Consider the following 10,780-nt stretch of genomic DNA (forward strand, 5'->3'; position numbering starts at 1 on the left):
CATATTTTTTTTTTTTTATATATATATATGTATAAAAATAAATATATATATATAAAAAAGAGAGAAAAACACAAACATACATGCACACAGACACAAATGCACACATTCACATACACACACACACACACACACCCCTACTGTGTAGATACTTTTGATTAATATCCCTTTCCAGAAATGTTCCGTAAGCATCTTGGATGCTCTTGAGTGGCAGCTCTGTGCATGAAGAAAGCAGACAGTGCTGAACAACTGTGTGGCTATGCACCGGTCCCCATCCTTGCTTCAGCACACTGTAGGCCTCGTGTCCTTTTGCAGCCACCAAGGGCGGGAAATCTAGACTCCTGTGATACTTCCTTGAATGGAAAGTTAGCGCGCATCAGCTGCCCACCATCCTTAAGAGAAGCCAGCATGTCTCTCTGGCAAAGTTTCTATAGTGAATAAAGTCAACGCAAAATGTACACTGACATCCCATGTCCCAGCAAGGCAGGCAGGTTATGAGACGAGCAAGGGCGAAGGTTGGGGGAAGAGAGGGGAGGAGGAATCCTTGATCACGCAGACGGCCATTTCCTTGGCCTTTGACCCATCGCACCCTAGGATGCCGCTCTTTGGAACTCCCTGCCCATCCTCTCCGTCACCTCTCCTCCCTGTCCCAGGCAAGGAGGTGTTTTGTGGTACAGCACACTCTACAGAGAAACAGCGGAGGCCGCACAAGTCAGTTAGAGTTAAGAAGTTTACACCCAGCGCTTCTACTCAAGTCCAGTCTTAGCTTGTTTCTTATGCCCCAAGTAGCCCGCTTGTGTCCACAGCAGTCGAGTATTATCCAGTGAAGACACCAATAACATTAGCAATGTTAAAAAATATAATCAGTATATATATATATTATATATATATATGTGTGTGTGTGTGTGGTTAAGATATACATATATGTATATATAGATGTGGTTAAAATATATATACATATATATATATGTATATGCATGTATACACACATATATATGTATGCATGGGAAAACCCATCAAATACACCCCTATAGTCTTCCTGGCTCTCTTATTTAGCAGCATGAAAAGAAAAATAAAGTAAAACAGTTCAAAACCCAAAGGTGAATTCTGTGCGGCGGGTGCCTTGGGGAATGTTCCTTCCGGAGTCCATCGTCCGTACTGAAAGTGCTGTGCTCTACCGATCCTTCATTTTTAGGGTTCATTTGGATTAGTGTTTTGTTTTGTTTTTTTCTGTCCAGGCGAGAAATCAGGCTCCAGAAACAGGGCTGTTCCCCCTTCTTTTCCGCTGCTCACCGTCTCGGTTTTTCACATCTGTCAGAGAGGAGAGGGAAGGAAAAAAAGAGAGGAGGGGTTAATATTTGTGATGAGGGTGCAAGTAGGACAGGGAAGGGAAGGAAGGGAGGTGGCTAATGTGTTTAAGAGCACATGGCGTTAAGACATGGCATGACGTCACTGGTGGGGTGAAGTGCTGTGCAGATGGGACAAACCAGCTGAGAATCTCGACCCATGAACGGGTTGATGAACTCTATTCCCCCAGGCTCACCTAGATGGGGTGGCAGGGAATACTGGTACAGGGGTAAATTTAGGAGCAGAATCAGAGGCTTCCTCACAGATGAGCCGAGTGTCTTGTTTGCGCCCTCTCACACCGTGCACACACAGATAAACACAAACACACAGAAAAACAAGGCTAAGCAATGCATGCAGAAAGACACACTCCCTCAGCTCTCCACCTAGCCCGCTGTTTGGGTTGGAAGCAGTGCAGACAACAAGGCCTCATGCAGGCAAGAAGGTGAAAAGGAAGTGCCTCTCATTCCACTAGCTGCCAGGAGCAGGGGTTAGCACCAGAGAACAGCAGCAGCAGCCTGAAGAAGCAGCAGGAGAAATGAAAATTTACCCTCCCCTGTAGGGCCCAATTCTAATTCTACAAGAAAGAGCATGAGGAACTTGAACTTAACCAGCTTTTTATCTGGAAACTGATAAGCTACCCACTCCTATGATTCCTTCCTATCTTTCTGGCCAACACACCAGCTCTGGAAACCTCCCTTAGTGCCAATTATCCACCACAGAGAGGGACTAGTAAGAGAAACTAGTAAACCCCTTCTGCCATCATGACTTCTTTGGGGTATTGTTTGTTTTTTCTTTGTATTTGTGACTATTTTGCACCCTTCAAACTCTGTAGGGTAATTTCCAGTTATTCTGGGGTTTGGGAAAAGGCCAAAGTCAGGTCTGGTCTCACGCTTCAGGAGTTATGCTCGCTGGGAGAAGTTTAACTTCAGAAGCTGCTCTATTCTGGCCCCTCCATCAATTACTTTCCCACTGAAATTACAGCACCCCAGAAAATTCCTCTGTATACAGAGCAGTTTTCACCATGCTGGCAGTGCCAACGCCTCTCTGGTTTGGGCACAAAGCATTTTCACACCTAAAGGAAGCACTTGCTACTTGTAGCAGCCTTAGTCACCTAGCCAATTACAGGCAGGCAAATGGAGGCAAAAGGATGTCTCCTCTTTCAGGATGTAGCCAGAGAGGACCCTGGATCTCTCTTCCTTATTCTCTCCCATCCAGCCACTGCCATTGCAGCACTCTCTTGACAGGAGGAATCTCCTAGATCTCTGTGAAAAGGGCCTGAGTTCAGAGTCACAGTCAAAGGCTCGTTAGCAACCCCATTTCTATGTCTCCCTCTGGACAGGTAGGATGATCCCACACCAGAGATGCACACGCAGCTGGTACGAGTCAAAAGACCCCACTGAGTTCACCAAAGCGCTCGGGTGAGAACCAGGAATCACTTTCTGCACATGTCTATGCCACAGATGATGCGTGACAGAGAGCACTCAGATGACACATGCACAGCACGGATCCCTGAACAAACACTAACCACACAGTGTCTTTGCATCTCCCACCTCACACCTGAAATACAGACCTCTGCCTGTCTTCACCTAGAGACAGACTTAATCCTGCTGTATCCCACATCACAACCCTGAGTGCAGCCCCTCAAACCACAACTCTGGCCAAGACATGGACAAGGAACTGTGAGCATAGTGCAGGAGGACAGGGTGCTCTCCCTGGCTTTTAAGAACAAAGAGGCAAAGGAGAATGTGGGGACAGCCTTGACGGAGGCTCCTGGCCTGGCTTTCTTCACTCTGCACACAGCAGAATGTCCACAAGCCACATAAAAAGGGCTTGGAAGACAGGGGTGGTCAAATCCTAGTCAGCTAAGGATTTGTCTTTGTCCAACAGTACACTCAGAGTTGCATACAGATTATATACAGAGATACAGAGGGCTAAAGACCCTCCCCCTGGCTACCTCAGCAACATGAACTCCGTTATCTTGTTTTACGGGAAAGGATACCATAGATACAAACGCCCTGTCCCTGGGAGCCGTCCCCATCCAAGTCCTGACAGCACAGCTGAAACGCACAGCCACCCTTTGACACAGGGAAACTCTGTCCTCATCTCAGTTAGCCCCTCTGCCCTCTGGCCCATGTAGGACAGAGAAAAGAAGTCATCATATAGCACTGGTGCCAGAAGTCAGCAGGAAGCAAGCTCCCCCCTCTTTCTCTTTCTCTCTCTTTCTCTTTGTGTGTTTCTCTTTCATCCTTCAGGACACAAACCTGCAAGTGCGCTCGTTTAACTCAAGCTGCCTCGACTTGCAACGTGAGTCTGTGAATTTGCAGGAACATTTACAGGTCTGGGGATCTTGTACAAACAAGTGCTTTCTCCTCTCTGAGCAAGGCTCACAGTGACTGCAAAAAGGCAAAAGGAAAGATGTCTAAGCTACAGCGCTTCAGCAGAAAGAAAATACACATGCAACACCCTAAACATCAAAGCAATCCCCTTGCCCCCTCCCGCAGCCCCCATGCTGCCCACTGGAGCGTCGCGGGCTGATGGATTTTCCAGCAGCACCCCGGCAGCCCCAGGACAGCACCCCCTTGCATTAGCGTAAAGAGAAAGAAAACAGGCTCTCTGCACAGTATTCACAAATGCTGCATTGGATCCATCGGCACAGGGCAGAGGGAGGAAGAAGGGGAAAGCAAGGATGGGAAGGTGAGAGTTCCCAACCAGCTACTGACGTATCAATGAATGGAGTTCTCTGAAGTGGGCTATTTGAGTAGAAAGAGGCCAGCAGCTAAACGAGTTAAATACACAGGGTCTCTCCTCCCCTGGAAAGCAGCTGGGCTCCAGCATCACGTGCTTACCCCTGCAGCTGGCACTGCCCTCCTTTCTGTAGGCCCCATCCCAACCTTGCCACCAAGGAGTCTCCTATGGAGGGGCCGTGAATTTACAATGCAGAATTCTGTGAACCATGGTGAGAGAGGCAGAGCGAAAGAGACAGAGAGAGAGACAGGGAGAGAGAAGCCACCAAATCCAGCAGAGAAAGAGAGGAAAAAAGAGAGAGAGCCCCCCCAGTTCCCCAGCACCCCCTCTCCGGCTTCCCACCATCCCACCTCTCCTCTCCGCCTGTGACTCCACCAGACACGCACGCACACGCGCGCACGCACGCGCACACACACACATGCACGGCAGATGCCAGCCTGCCTGTCGCCAGTCGTTGTAGCAGCGAGGGCACAAGACGAGGGGGGGAAAGCGGACGACAGAGTTGCAACCGGAAGGCATGGAAGAGGTGCAGGGCGCTCGCCCACCCACCCGCGCTCTTGTGCCTTGGGAAAATGGTGATTATTTTTCGCCACTGATGATTAGAGAGAGCCAAGCAAGCTAAAGCCACCTTCCCTGAGAGACCCTTAGTGCCAGAGCGGTGCCACCACCAGTGCTGCCCCTGCAGGACCTGCAGCCCACCAGTGACCAGGAGGGGAGGGTGAGATTTGAGTGAGCAGCAAGCAGGCGGATTGGTTTGGGGAGAGGGAGGGAAGAGAGTCTACAAGCAGAGGACACAAACGTACAAGCTGGGTGGTTTGTACCGGCCTTTCTTGCGCTTTCTCTTTTGACCCTTCCCCTTTCCTCGCTTTGATTTTCTGGAAGAAAAACAAAAAAACAGAGAGAGAGAGAGAGAGAGAAGGAAAGAAAGGGAGGGAGAGAGAGAAAACGGAAGAAAATGCAAGGAAGAAGGAAAAAAAAAAATACAGCCATGTGCCTTGCTGGGAGGGGGGAAGCACATGAGGCAGGACTGGAGGGCAAGTCCTGGGGCCGAAGCACAGATCTCCACCTCACACACACATTCACCGGCCCTCCTGCGCTCCTGCCAGCACCACAACCAGCCTGCCCACAGCCAAGCCAATGCCAGGGGACTCAGCAGAGACCACCTCCAGCAGGGCTGCTGCCAGCAGAGGCTGGAGCCTCAGAGGGGCACCTGCCCCCTCCAGAGAGGGGCAGTGGGAAAGGGACAGGGGGTGAGGGGGAAGGAACAGAAAGCTTTGTGAAAGCATCACGCAACCGCAATGAGTGCAGACAACCGTTCCAGGCAACAAGCACGGGCGCACGCTGACTGACAAGAGGCAACCTGATGGGATGGGAGCAAAGGGGGCCTGGCCTCAGCACCCTGCAGACAAGGGGAGAGACCTGGTCTACGCAGCAGTGCTGGGCGGGAGAGGGCTATCTAGCTCGAAGGCTCTGCTCACCCACCCCACCTCCTGCCTGTGGTTCAGAGGACTCCAGGAGACCTCGCTGGATGCCTGCTAACATCCCCTCTAGCAGCCTCCATCCTGAGTACCAAAGGGGAAAGAGGGAGGCCTGACCTAGTTATGACACCCAGGAGATAACCAGCAAGCAGCCGTCAGATCTTCCCTCCTTTCCCTCCCTCCCCTCGCCTTCCACATGGATCTGCCAGAGAGATGAGTGGACAGAGCCAAGGCACTGACTCTCTTCTGAAAAATTCACCAGTTACTCCTGACTCTTGGGCAGGAGCTGGGACAGGCAGGGGCTAGGACGTGCAGGCCTGGACACTAACCCTGGATCCCTACAGGCCAGTGAGACCACAAGAAGGGAGGGAGGCTGGAGCCTGCGCTGCTTCTTGAGCCACGTTAGCACAGGACCAAGGGAGAGACATGCAAGGAGAAGGCCCCAGGCAAAGCACCAGGGCTTGTCAGGCAAGTGAGCCCCAGCACTATGGCAGTTCAGCAAAGGGTCCCTCGTTCCCTGGCGCAGCCCACCTCAGGAGGGAGCTGTCAAGGGGACATGGGGGGACAGAAAGGAAAGCACCATAGGTGTTTCTTAGGCCCTGTTCAAGTCGTCTCACTGGAACGAGTGTCAGAGCATCAGCTCGCTCCCAGCCTCTGCCCTACATGTCAGGAGTCACAGGGAGGCGGTGAGGGGAGGAAAATCGACCTGAAGGGAGGAGAGGGGCACCAATATAACAGGACTTTCAATCCAGCACAAATCAAAGCACACCAATCTCTCCCATCCCTTCCCTTCCTTCCCCGGGGAGTGCAGAACCAGCAAAGAGCAGGCAAGGTGCTGTTAGAAGAGGAAAGGGAATGCAACGCAGTCTGGGCTGGCTGCTTCACCCACACCCCATCCTCACCAGAGTTCACACAGACCCAACTCTCACACACCTTCAAACCATAGAGCCACGCAAACCGACCATCCCCAACATGGCCCTGCACAGAGAGGAGTGTTGGCTGCACGCAGCCCGATGCAGCCAGGAGCAGATTTCCAGGGAGAGGAGAGGCTGGAAAGCAGTTAGAAATATACAATCACCAGGAGAGGGGTGAAAGAAGTTCTCTCACTCTCCCGCTTGCTCTCTCTGTCTCTGTTTCAGCCTCATCTCCCAATATCATCTCCCCTTCCTCTCCAGCTCCACACCTCTAAATGGCAGAGTCACTATCCCAGCCATGCGCAGTCCAGTTGACCCTCTCGCCCAGAGAGGTCACTCTTTCTTTTTGATGTTGTTCCACATTTTGTGATCGTCCCTGCGACTACTGCAGGACGAGAGCTTATTTCCCTACTTTCCACAACCTTTTTACTTTGGGGAGGAAGGAAAGGGAAGGTTGTGCTTTAAACCTCCTTCAGGCCACCAGAGCAAATCCACCAGATTGAAAAAAACTCTCACGAAAGCCTCCACCAAGACCCAGCTAGGACATCCACCTCCCTTTACACCCTCTTGGGCCCCCACCCAACCAAAACCAGCATCACATCCTGCATGGCATCAGTCCTGCCTCCACCAGGCCTCTATTGCCACCTCTCCTTGTAGCCAGCAGAGTTCCTACCCAAGTTGCTGTGAAAGAAGCCAGCAAGTACTCACTCAAGCAGCAAGAAAAAAATTAATAATAAAGAAAGGCAGCGATTTGCAGTAACCAGAAACACCCCAGGAAGAGGGAAGGGAGATTGGGGGGCTGCACCTTGAATCCATTCTGGTAGGACACACACGACGGGACTTCCCTGACTCGGGATAAAGCATTAGGAATGACTGCCATGGCCGTGGGTCATGCAAGCTCCAGGTCTGGGGTATGAAGGAAGGACCATCAGATCTGGGTTTCTGTGCCCACCTGGAACGGATTCAGAGTGTCGCCCCATGCACTACCATATGCCATTTCCAAAAACACCTTCTCAAAGTGAGTATCTCCAACCAAAGAAAAGGGCAAGGGGCAGTGGGGAGAGAAAACGCCAACCAACCACCAAAAGAGAAAGGAGGAAAGGCTTCTCACTTACTTTTCTTGTTTGTTTTTGACATCTTTCTTTGGTCTGTGGGGGAAGAGAGAACAAAGGCCTCATTAGAAGGGAGCTTACCACGTATGCTTCCAGTATTATCCCCAGTTCCCACCAAGTCCAGGGAAGGACATGTACAGCTGGCATTGCAGGATGCCCATGGCACAGGTTAAGTGGTCCTTCTCAAAGCATTTGCTCTCCTGTTGCACCTCACTGGCAGCCAGTGCCAAAAGACCCCGGGTTGCAGGCTAGCATTGTCCACCTGTGATATCTAGAGATGGAGGAGCCTCGCCAGCAAAGGACTTCATTTCCCAGGCTCAGCCATCCCACTGCAAACCAACTGAGGAGACTGCAGAACTCTGGACAACAGTCCCAACCCAATGGCAGAAAAAAGGAAAGGCTCAGAATAAGTTTATTGCAAGAGGAACCAGTGCTGCTCCATTCTCACCTGCAGTCACATTTACTGTGCTGTAAGAAGCTCATGTGCGCTATGTGCTGACTCTGATGGGGTTTAATTCTCATGATCTGGAATGAAAGAAACAGAGAGGGTCACTGCCCATTCACTATTTATATTCACAGCTCCAAATCAGCCTGCTGCGCGGCAAAGCATTTGCACCCCAGGTGCTCCTGGGAAGAGCATGGCAGAGATTGAGCTGGCTTTGAGGCCCCATTCTCCCAGTCAGGGAAGGCCTTTGATCACAAGCAAGCAGCAACACCAGCCTCGTGCCAAAGCTCTGTCTGCTCATGCATGCAAGGTGCCAGCACTGGTGGACTGCCTTGGAGATAGGCATGGGAGAGGGTGTAATACCACGGCAAGGTTCTCACTGAGCCATCCCTGGTTGATGCTAGAGAGACATAACCGAGTATCCAGCCTACTCTCAAGTAGAGGCATGCTTCAGTCTCTAACACAAAGGCCCAAAGCAAAAGCTTCATATCTGACTTCTTTTCCCTAAGCCACCGCTCCTTCCCAGCTGACATCTCACTTTCTCAGTGACTCAACACAAAATTGATTGGTGATTGGTGCTTAAAGCAGCCCTGCAGAGCCAGACATTGCCCACCCCCCAGCCCCATGTGCCTCCAGGGAAGTTATACTGGAAGCTATGCATGTCTTGTCAGTCTCTTAACCCAGAACCTGGCTGGACCACTAGCTCTAACATTTGCACCAGAGATCTGCTCAAGTGCCTCTGACCCTTTACAGGCATGTGGGCATACCAGCCAAAAACTGTAATTCAGCAAGGAACACTAGGAAGAAAACCATCCCTAGCTACACCATGCTAGTAGGCTCTGGCCCAGGCTGGAGCCTGCAAGTGGAAAAGCAGTATGGGGAACCATGGAAGGGCACAGACAGGTTCTCCGCCAGAGTTCAAACACAGCTCAAATGACAAATAAAAGGAGCTTGCTGGTAATCACATAGTCCTGCATGTCTCTCATCCGTATCAAAAAGTGATGGAAGTATTTACAGTGGCCATTCAAGAGGCTGAGGAACAAAAGTAGGTGAGGGAGCTATGGGATAAGGGTAATGGGCACCAGCACCATTGTGGACACAAGCTGGGATCCAGGCTGGCAAACAAGGGCAGTGACAAAGCTCTCTAAAGCAGCATTTGCATCTTCCCCATGTGCCCAGCCTTTGCTATCATGGCCATCTCTGTCTCTTCCAAGGAATGAATTCAGCAGCCTCCAAACAAAGGAGGAGGATGCCCAGAGGCAGAAAGGCTTTTCCACTTGACACTGAAGCAGTGTGTTTCTTAGAGCCCCTTTCCACCCCTGCTGTGCCAATGTAGCTAATGACCCAAATCCCCTGCTCTGTTGGTAAAGGCTGACCTCGCATGCCCTCCAGGAGAGAGTACTGACAGGCTTTCCCCCTTTGCACTACTCAGCTGCCTTCAGAGCAACAGCTGTGTGGACCAAACGCAGAGTTAAGGTGGAGCAAGGGCCCAAGGAGTATATTCTTTGGGGCCTCAGAGAGAACAGCATCAGAAATGCTCCTTTGCATTCTCTAAGCATGAAGTGTTCCTTTGCTGAAATGCTCCTTTGCATGCTCCTAGCTACTGTATTTGGGCACTTGCAAGGTCAGAGCCAAAAAACAGATTCTCATCTTAGCCTTGAACAGAGATGGGCAACTCATCTTTTAACCCTGCATGGTGTAATGCTGGGCACAAGGGTCAGGAGAGAGGTCAGCCCTCCTGATCTGAGAACCTCCAGTTCCCTGGGGTAGGCTGCACTTCCTCTGAATTAGCTGGGAGCTGGGACTTGGGGTGGCTGTGATGGCTGACCTGCTTCCTCCACCCAAGCATGCCAGCTTGCAAGCTGGGCCCTCACCTCCATCGTGACGTTGTACACATCCACAGGGACACATTCTAGGCCCTCATCGCCGCAGCAACCCGCACATCTCATCAGAGGCACACAGGATGGCTTGAATATGTACTCCACCTCATCAGGGTACTCCTGGAAAATGTCCACCAGGGTCTCAATTGTCCTGCAGAAGCTGCGCTCGTAGACTTCCAGGAATTTGATAACTGAAAGGAGGAATGGAGGGAACAAGTTAACGCAAACTTAGCTCAAGAACGTCTAGTGCTTTTCCCCTTAAAACGAGCCAGACAGTTGCAACACATCTACCCTATGCTCTTCACTAACAGTCTTGCAGGCCTAAGTCCTTTGTCTCTGCCCTATGCGCGCGCGCACACACACACACACACAAATCAAGTGGGGAAGAGAAAGAGACAATCTCTTCCTACCACTGCTTCAAGGCAGAGGCAAGATAGTCAAGAGAGCCTCACTATTTGCCTCCCTGGCACCATGATGCATCCCACAGGTGCCTCCTCCCCAAACCCCTTCCCCACTATCCCCCATACTCTCGGATATGCTGCCACTAAGCATATTAGTTCAGCCAAAAAGCACCTGAGGCTGCAGTTGAACTGCACTCTGGATTAAGGCCCTTCACCAGTTTGCCTTTTACCTGCTTTGAAAACAGCCAGTGGATGCCCCAGTGGTTTTTAGAAGGCAAGGGGATAAGCCAGAAGCATCCTTTCTACAGACCTCGGCACAGAGACACTTCCGAGAACAAGCAGAGGGTTCTGAACCGTGCATCCACATATCCTCACTCTTCCCGTCAGCTACCTCTTTTGCCCATGCAGAACATCCACTTCAACAGGCCACCTCAGAACCACAACAGCACCTGCTACAAGTC

General features: G+C 51.1%; 1 protein-coding gene across 1 annotated transcript; it reads right to left on the reverse strand.

Moving 5' to 3' along the window:
- Positions 1 to 924: 924 nt before the first annotated feature.
- Positions 925 to 10,443, reverse strand: VEGFA (vascular endothelial growth factor A). Its single transcript, XM_009283815.1, has 8 exons — positions 10,434 to 10,443; positions 9,913 to 10,109; positions 8,042 to 8,118; positions 7,597 to 7,629; positions 7,287 to 7,433; positions 4,893 to 4,964; positions 3,606 to 3,737; positions 925 to 1,308 (listed from the first exon to the last, which is right to left on the reverse strand). Exons 1-8 carry the CDS (start codon positions 10,441 to 10,443, stop codon positions 1,287 to 1,289), a joined length of 690 nt encoding a protein of 229 aa, XP_009282090.1. The 3' UTR covers positions 925 to 1,286.
- Between the last annotated feature and the right edge of the window lie 337 nt (positions 10,444 to 10,780).

The sequence above is a fragment of the Aptenodytes forsteri genome, unplaced genomic scaffold, assembly GCF_000699145.1.
Source record: "Aptenodytes forsteri isolate BGI_AS27 unplaced genomic scaffold, ASM69914v1 Scaffold309, whole genome shotgun sequence".
Lineage (NCBI taxonomy): Eukaryota > Metazoa > Chordata > Aves > Sphenisciformes > Spheniscidae > Aptenodytes > Aptenodytes forsteri.

What these genes read in the sequence shown, in the direction of transcription:
- VEGFA (XM_009283815.1), bottom strand. An exon ending in GTCAAAAACAAACAAGAAAA is followed by an intron (nt 7,434 to 7,596) that starts GTAAGTGAGAAG and finishes AATCCGTTCCAG; the next exon opens with GTGGGCACAGAAACCCAGAT. An exon ending in CGGTACAAACCACCCAGCTT is followed by an intron (nt 3,738 to 4,892) that starts GTACGTTTGTGT and finishes GCCTTTTTGCAG; the next exon opens with TCACTGTGAGCCTTGCTCAG.